This window comes from Schistocerca americana, chromosome 4 (genome assembly GCF_021461395.2).
Source record: "Schistocerca americana isolate TAMUIC-IGC-003095 chromosome 4, iqSchAmer2.1, whole genome shotgun sequence".
Classification (NCBI taxonomy): domain Eukaryota; kingdom Metazoa; phylum Arthropoda; class Insecta; order Orthoptera; family Acrididae; genus Schistocerca; species Schistocerca americana.
The window spans coordinates 509,482,763-509,492,393 of NC_060122.1; the positions used below are offsets into that span (position 1 = coordinate 509,482,763).

The following is a 9,631-nucleotide window of genomic DNA, read 5'->3' on the forward strand; positions in this document are numbered from 1 at the left end:
CAGCCTCCAGTCGCCCTAATATTCTACCCCTCATAACGCCATCAATATGTGTTCTTTGAGCCATTTTCAGCACGCAGTCACCATTAGCACATCCGGGCACGTCTGCACACTTACTCGCTGCACCGTACTTTGACATGCACCAACACACCTCTGGGTAGGTTGACTGCTGCCAGCGTCACGGTGCGACGACCGCAGGTCAAATGCACAGCATGGTAATACCCCGAGGTGATTTAAACCCACAAACCCTCCACCAGAGCATTGTTTCACCATGTTTCAGCATTATCCTTAATTTATGAGCATGAGTGTATATTTTTCCTGCTTCTGGTTTCGAACCAATATTTTCTGATTTAAACCCGAAAACCCTCCACCAGAGCGTTGTTTCACCATGTATGAGCATTATCCCTAATTTATGAGCATGAGTGTATATTTTTCCTGCTTCTGATTTCGAAGCATTATTTGCTTCTAATCTCATAGCTATGTGCTGCTAAAGTTACGTTCATGCAATTTCATTCTGCAGCTTACAGCTGTTCTTGAAATGAAATTTCTTTCTCTCTCTGCCCTTTACGTAATAGTAATTTCTGTAAAATCTAACAGATGCCACTATGATACTTAATCTGCTTCACTTCTGTGTAATTTCAAAAAGACACTAATATCTCTTTATATTTTGTTTTTTTTTTAGTTAACTGTCATTTTTTCAATTATTTTCGCTATAATGTTTCAAAAGGGCACACGTTACTTTCCACACCAGATGGGCGGCGCAGCTCGTATGTTTTCGTGGCGGCAGTGTAAGCAACAACGCCGATCAGTCTGATGTTGTTCCCAGCTGAGTACACGTGGTAAAGGCTACAACGTTTTGTTTTACTTTTCATCTGAGAGCAGCTGCTAAAAATGCTGGCTATTGCTACTTAACTATGTGATTTTACGTAAGTAACCTTTGTGCGTGAAGAAAAATTATCACCTTGATTAATGTGTTTTTTTGTTATACCTGATTTTGTAGTCTGGTCCCTTTAATCCCACAACCAACCTGATTTTGTATGTATTATTTTATACGGTTTAGCAACTGTTCATTCAAATGAACACGCCACTAGTAGGTGTCGAAACTTACGTTTTCGTCCAACCGATTGGGTGTTTAATGTTATATTTAAACTAATATACGGTTGCTGAATAACAGTCATGTTCAGAACTGTAAGACTTGATAATAATGCACATTTGAAAGTATTACTGATAAATACATCATTTTGTACGCTAGGTGATAATGCATTTGATGTTTCATGTGCAAAATGTTTAACATCAATGATAGACAGCACCATACTTACATACCATTTCACATTGTGAATCGTGTTCTTCATTAAACCTAAAGTATCAGCTGCTGCATTAGTACCACTAGCGTCTTATGTTTTCGGGAAGCCTCTACCTGGTAGTGACTGAGCCGTGACTCTCTGCACCACAGGTGGCGTTCCTGGTGCTGGGGCCGAGCCTGATCACGATAGTGTACGCCTACTCGTACATCTTCACGATGATGAGCCGCCTGCGTAGCGGCGCACCCATGCACGACAAGGAGTATGCGTCGGCGCTGTCCGAGAACCTGTCCAACCCCAACCACGTCATGTCGTTCGTGCTGGTCGTCTCCTTCTGGGTCTCGTGGACGCCGTACGCCGCCGTCAAGCTGTACGAGTACTTCGCCAACACCAAGTTCCAGATCCCGTACCTGCACTTCGGCATCGTATGGCTGGGCATCCTCAACTCGTTCTTCAAGTCGGTCATCCTGGTGACGCTGAGTCCGCAGTTCCGGCTGGCTGCGCGCATCGTCTGCATCAAGCTGTGCCGCCGCTACAAGGGCCGGCTGCAGAGCGAGCTCATCAGCATGGAGGAAGACGACTGAGGCGCCTGCTGCCGCGGCAACCCTGCACACACCACTCGTCATCACCAACACTGAACACCATCCCACCCGCGATCCCTCGCGCTTTTTACGACAAGTCACTTGTCTACCAGACTTTGCTAACCAGAAGCTGTGATAAACCTCCAAATAAGAAAAATAAACTGGAATTCCACTTTCTTTGCACCCCCACAAAGCTTAATCCGTATACAACCTAAAATACACTCGTGACAGAAAATATTCGGCGAAAGCGGCGTATAAAGCTAGTGAAACGGAGACCACGGCCTTGACACCACTATCTGCATAAAATGTTAAAGCATAACGTATTTTTTCCTGGTGGAATCCTGCTTTGTTGAGTCATCCACTGCTGATTTCCCATGTTTTCTTTTTTATTATGGTAATGTCTTTTGTGGTTTCAGTAATTTTTTCCACATATCCTTATTATTTTCCATATTATATAATTTCCTTCTACTCTAACATTGTTCTTTCCTAACTAAGATGTTACCCATTTCTATACTCTCTATTTCGGCCTATTATTTTGTTAATGTCTGGTATTCACAGACGTAAGTCACTGCTCGCACTCCTACTAGTATGGAAATTATGGTATTACGTCATATGTCGCAATTTATTATAGTTTTTGTTAAAAATATAAAACCAATGCAGTAAAACTACTGTGATTGTTGATACTGCTTAAAACAGTTTATACACGTCTTTTATGTAAGTTTTGTGAAGTACAATTCATGCCACCATTATAAGCCTATTTTCCAGCAACTGGCCTAACGAAAGCCATGTCATAATTATTTGTCATACTGAACGAGGCCTCCTGTTATAATAATAATCTGTGCCAACGTCTTTTTCTTTTCTGAATTTTCAGAATACTGATACCTCGGCGTCTCACATATATTACTTACCATCAGTATCTCAGGTCATAAATTATCCCAAGATTCTGATGTCAAAATTCGACATCTCAGACTCCAAAGCTATAACGCGACTTCATCACACGAGGTCCTACGTGGAATAATTACTGTATGCAGAACACGTTAATCTTTATAGGTTCCTGTCCACTGGTTCGATGTATTTATTCATCCGTACTGAATGTGCACCCCATGGGTAACGCAGCACTAGATTTGTGTGACTGGTGAAGTTGACCTGATTGGACAACCATTATTTACAATGCTTTGGTGACTATCCGGTATTTTTTCATGACTGCAGATAATATTTTCTTGAAAGACGACACATCCGTGCATAGATCTGCAGAAGATAACAACATTGGTTTAACATACCAGACTGCACAGAGATTAAGCAATACTGAAGAATTATGTACACAAGGTGATTCAAAAGCCGCAGCACATTGAAGTACTCAGTATTCGAATTGCGAATTATGAAGCTCGTTCCAAGTTTTGGTCAAAATTCCCAGAAGTCATACTAGACGAAGAGACTCAAAACTCATTTCAAACTACGAATGGTATTCGTAAAGGAAAATTGGTAGACCTACCCCGAAAATAATCAAAATAACATAAAATCTTATGTTTCGTCCTGTAAAAAAAAATACAAATACGAATCGAAATTTACCATTTCAGTTATAGCCAACTGCAACGTCACTCATCTTACTGTAAACAGAAAGGAATATTATCCTTACATCGTCGTCATCGATTAACGGTGTATTTCTGCTTGCTCAGCCGTGTTGTTGAATCCCTTTTTATACACAATAATTCGACGACTAACCTTGCTCGCAACTTGGGAGGGTCGTCGAAATTTTGTGTATAAAATCAGTGGAACACGCATATGCACACAGCTATTATTCCTACAAATGACAGTTGCAAGGAAGAGGCTGACGTCACAGTGTTCGAGGCAACGATTTTAGGTTAGTCGAATCAGTGAGATGCCAGATTATGCACAGACAGTAGTGTTTAACATAAGAATATGAAGATCCGTAACTATGTTTGGCAACAGATGAGCAAATTACGGCATCCATTCCTGTTCCTGTTTCCTTCGGCATTTTTGAAATCCACCACCCGTCGTTAGTTACTGACTCCACATTCACTACTTTGCTGTGGAAACTTAACTACAGTTGAATAAGTAAATAGTTCTGACGAAAAGTGATTTGGTACGTAACACATGCTAGGACATCCAAACTGTCAACTTGCGAGATAATGGCCACAATGTTTCTAGAACAGAAATGAGTTCTCAAACGATTATAAGTTTAGGTCACAGATTATACCAGTTACAAATACGTGTTTAAGTTTAACAACTTACGTTCATGAAACTGAAATTACCATAAGGTAGTTAATTTATTTATTCGAAGTGAAGCGTCTTCTGGATCACCCTGTACCATAAGGAAATATGACATCTTACATTTATCGCATTACATCTACACAAAGAGGGGTGGTTTTTTTTTCTAATCGAATTCGACAGTCACGTGCAATGTCATCTTATTGATAACGTAATGCGCTTTCAGTAATTTAGAAATTTCCTGAAATTTTTATGAGATCTACGTCAATTTAATTAAATTGTAAATTTAAGATCATACAGTCTTGTACATTCTGGAATGTTCAGACTACAATTTTGTCTTAAGAAGTTGTTCGATATTACTGCATAAAATTAGTGAGCTGATTTTTAAATACAATAATTTTTTCCAAAGAAATTGTTGGGAGGTTTTATAAGAAAATATGTGTCGATCAAAATACATTCGTCTGTTTTTTTTTTTGTAGCTATCTCTGTAAAGTTAACCCTTTACCAAAGAGTATGTATTCATCATTCCAAGACATTCTGATTTTGTAATTCAATGTCTTTCATTCAATTCATGGTAGTTAAATTACAGTTTAAAACTATTTTCTATTGACAGTGCTGAAACTGTGTGTCGTCACTTTGTAGGATTGTAGTTTCTGACACGTAACACTGATAGAACTGTGCAAAAAACAACAAGCAATCAATATTTAATCCTACGCAATAATGAGATAATTTAACAAAAATAACTCTAATACTTGCAACTGTGATTCTTAGACATTTTATTCCATGTTAGACATAGTGTATGATTCAGTGTTCTGTTACACGCATTATGCTAATCTGTGTTTAACATCTTGCACGTACTGAATGAGCTCACTTTGTACAGACAAGTATTACTTACGGCCTGTTTTTACAAAAAGCAATAATGATATATTTAACTAACTTGTTAAGAACAATGGGAAGCTTGTATCTCGTTTTTAATCTCATTAACTGTCCGCCCACTCTTAACACGTCTTATCTTTTTCCTATGGCTATCATATTTCGGTGTTTGCTCAATACTAAGATTCTATTTTTAATAACGCACTATTCTTAAATGCCTACTTTATAAACTTTTTAAAATCTTATCTGCTGGCACTTTATCAAAGGCTAATTATTTTTAAAAAAATACTTACAGTGGCGCTTGATATTTTAAATTCTTGTAATTTTATCGTGAACGAGAAGTAAATATGCAGACATAGACTACATTGCTGCTGAAAGGGAGGTACCTGTCTTTCACGTTTGTATCACATTTGCGAAACTAAGATGCTCGAATTACGTTTTACTTGTGTCCAGATTGTTATTTTCGTACAGTTACGGTTATATGCTTGTAAGAAACATTGACCGTCTTTCCAGTGAACCTTACAGTAATGTAAAAACAATAACAACCTTTGTGAAGGCAATAATTTTGTGTGCAAACTCACTTATCGGCTTAAACAAATAGTTAAGGACGACATTTCATCATGAAAATCAATATATGAGTAGAAAATTATTCTGGATTTTTTCCTTACCTTCAACCGGTGCTAATGCTGTTCTTTAAAAGACAATCATTAATTCTTGCTGTTTTACACTGTGACTTCTTACTTTAGTATTTGGCTAGTGACATACGAACATGTTCTTTTGCTATTTCCTTTTATGCTCTTTGCGTAATGATGCTGATCTCTCGATAATTTTGTAAAATACCTTCACTTGGAACAATGTTCTCTCGAAATACAGTTATCTTTATTTACGAATGAATGCTCTACTAGCAGTTAACTCAACTCTGAGGAAGGACGTCACGACATTATCATTTTTCAAACAGAAATGTTCCTATGACATAACCAACGCTTAACTAAACAAATCCTAAATATTTTGTTTCTTCAGAGAGGGATATCACAAGGTCTGCGTGTTACACGAACCGCAGAATTTCTCTGCTTTTGAAACATCCTGGAAGACAAACGAAAGTTGGAGCAGAATAAGAGACAACGTTTGGTGAAAAATTACAGGCGACACGTAGCTAGTGCAATAAAATTATCGTTTTCCGCGCTTCGTTTTGTTCACTACTTAGTCAATCAGACCAAAAGGTACTTCGGTTAGTTTGTACTGTTTCATAGAAAAAAATTACCATCATAAAACTCCATCAGCTAGAATCTTGAATTATTAGGTTATATTTTAGGATATTTTTTCTGTCTCAGTGCTTAAAAATGCCATTCATTAAATGTAGCGTAAAAGTATTCCGTACAAGAGTTGGTAGATGTAGCTGAGAAACTACTGCTTACTTCTTTACAGTCCGCTAGCATTCTTCGCTCCCCAACACTAGCAGCCAATTCTTCACACGACTTGTCCGACGAGTGTTCGGATCCGTGCCTAAGTTAGTCTCGTCAACATATCAGAACGCTCCTGCTGTGTACAAAATCTCCGTTCTGTTAGGCATTGAAATTATAAACACCTTCGTGCGTCCCAGGGATTAGGAAACGAGCACGGAAAGTAGAGATTTTCTCAAAGGACGTTTGAAATGAAACACATATTTTCAATGACCAACAGACTGACAAGATATGAGCTTCCAGACCTTAATAAAAATTGATCATTTATGTGATTTTCTGTAATATTTTATGATGTAAATGCCGTATATACATGTCTGATGGAAATAAAAGCCTTTAGTTTAACAGATCATTAATGCACTGTACTCATAATTTTATTTGGGAATATGTGTCTTCCTGAAACTTTTCACATATGTCCCCTCCTATGCTTTAACTGTATCTCATAGATTATACAACTTTGATCATATGACGGTGTACCCCATGCGCATGGTGTCCGGCGGACTCTCTCAACACCTTACTCAGTGACCATCAGACACTCTCAAAGCAACAACTAGACGATATGTAGATTTGAGTTCCTCTTCGATATACTGTTTTTTACACTCAATTAATACAGCGTACTCAATCTAGGGTAAAATATGTCATCACCAGTTACAACACGGAGCACAGAACCAACCATGTCCATCATAAGAACGGTAGTCATAAGGTTTTAATTATTCATCTCTAACAAAATGTAAATTGCAATACTGAAACCTGGTCACGGTGTTAACCCTTCTAGTCATTCTGTAAATGCCTCCCAAGCAATGGTTTGTTAATCTGAAGCAAGAGTAAGAACTATATTGGTGCCATGTAAAGAGAATACGAGAGTGAGCAAAATCTGATAAAAATCTTCAACAGCGCAGATCCCATAAATATTTCTGAATTTAGGACAATCGGTTCCGAAGGGATTTGCTGTAATCTTCAGGTCTTAAAAAATCATTTTGTTGTGAAACGTGTTCATTTTACGTTGTATCTCACCCCAAGTTTTCATATTGTTAAAAATCAGCGCAATATAAAAAGTTTGTCGTAATAAAATATCAGAAAACATAAAGCGTCTTGTGCAAATCACGATCTCCAACTAGATGTTGACAGATGTGGTACTGTATACTGTTTTTCTGTGGTGTAGCAAGCATCTGTGAACGATCTATATATATATGGAAATGGTCATTTGCACATGGTGCTTTAGGCTTTCAAATATTTTAGTTTGACAAACTTTCTATGATGTACTGGTTTTTATCCACATCACAACTTGGCGTGAAGTCCTAAGTAAAATGAACATGTTTCATAACAAAAAGATTTTTTAAGACCTGAAGATAGCACCAAAGTCCGTCGAAACCGGTTTTCTTGAACACAGCAATACGTATGTGATCTAGTCTGTTGAATGTTTTAAACATGTAAGCAGATAGCTCTTTTGGTCTTCTTAAAATGAGAGAATTCAATGAAAATCTGATAACAGAAAGAGACAGCCAATGCGACACTTCCGTGCGGAACGAGAATGGGGCGTTGTTGTGGAGTAAAAATAGCCCTTTCGTTGGGTTCCCGCGACGTTTCGTCTTGGCGGTCTCCCGTAGAGACGTCAATAGATCTGGGTAGTATGTTCCAGTGACGGTTTGCCCTTACGAGTTCAGTCTGTGAGCACCGCCCTACGCCGGTTTCAAAAGACATTCAGCAAATCCGTACCCGATGATGACTGAGTCTTTGTCTTCTTCGGCAGCGATGAACCAACATGTGTTCACTGCATCTCTCATTCTTCTTTTGTGCTTCCTATTATCTCGTACTCACGTGAGGTCAATGGGGTTGTTATCGAACATACATTGTTAATGGTAGATGGTGACCTGATATCCTTCCGACCGCCACGGTCGCAGGTTCGAATCCTGCCTCGGGCATGGATGTGTGTGATGTCCGTAGGTTAGTTAGGTTTAAGTAGTTCTAAGCTCTAGGGGACTGATGACTTCAGATGTTAAGTTCCATAGTGCTCTGAGCCATTTGAACCATTTGATACCCTTCCTGTCACCACGCTTTTACCCACTGTGACGTAATTTGTGGAAGGGAAACATATTCCCAACTGTGAATATGAGTCACTAATGTCTATATATTGAAATGACAACAATAACAATTTGTGCTAGACCCGGATTTCCCACTATACGCGACCAGTTGCCTTAACGGCTTCCGTTATCCGCGAACGGATCACGGCCAGCCCAAACTTCCACATGTCGTTAACCATGTATCACAACTTGCACGTGCACGTTACGCATACTATAGTCCACGTAGGACATACTTACTCAGGAACATTGCGACGTACTTGTTAATTCTACAGGCACTGCTATTTCACATTTATTCGCCACTAACAGGCCCTCGATTCTGATTAAATATGTTCTTCCTGGACGGGAATATAAGTACCGTACGAGTGCAGGTTGTGACTCATGGACTACGACATACGAGAGTCTGGGTCTGACAGTGACGCGTGCACTTATTGCCGCAGCGGCTAGGACGACCGCTTGCATGACGTGGAAAATGCAGTTTCGAGTCCCAGTCCGGCACAAATTTTCATTTTCGTCATTCCAATAAACAGCCGATGGGTTTCATCTTTGCAGTTGCGAGTACATTTTCTGTATTTCTTGACGACTGTAGACGTTGCAGTGCTTGTTACTTCGGACATTCATACATGTCCCGCGGAACAATACATCGTGCTTCTTATGGGATGTAGGGCATCAAACGGGCCGGCTTGGAGTAGGAAGGGCAATACAGGATATTTTAATTTCCACAGTCTATACTTTTACAAATAAATTCGTAAGACCTTGTCTGCATGACCAGGAAGTATTCAGGATTCACACTCACAACACTGGAAATTCAAAAACATAAAAAAATAATTTTTTTTACATCTGAAATTTCATCTTTTTCACTTACTATTGGTTGCATTTGTTGTTGCAGGTAGACGTTTTTTTTCATAAATAAGAGAGATTCTTCGATGAATTTTGCACTGCTTACTAAGCACAAACTCCTTAATGCAAAACTCTAAAATTTTCCAAATCTGTGGTAAAAACTGAGATGATTAGCCATAAAATTTGAGATTTTTATAAATATGAAGTTTAAAATGTAATAGCTCATTCGTTTATTGTAAATTAAATAAATTCTATAGTTTCATACACCTGTGAGT

The 9,631-nt window shown here is 38.7% G+C and overlaps 1 protein-coding gene across 1 annotated transcript in view; it reads left to right on the forward strand.

The window, feature by feature from the left end:
- The window catches only part of LOC124613587 (G-protein coupled receptor 52-like), a 177,232-nt gene extending 170,438 nt beyond the window's left edge, over positions 1-6,794 (forward strand). Inside the window, exon 3 of the mRNA XM_047142303.1 lies at positions 1,451-6,794. Coding sequence (XP_046998259.1) covers positions 1,451-1,882 — 432 coding nt within the window. The 3' untranslated portion in view covers positions 1,883-6,794. The remainder of the gene's footprint in view (positions 1-1,450) is intronic.
- Positions 6,795-9,631: the final 2,837 nt, after the last annotated feature.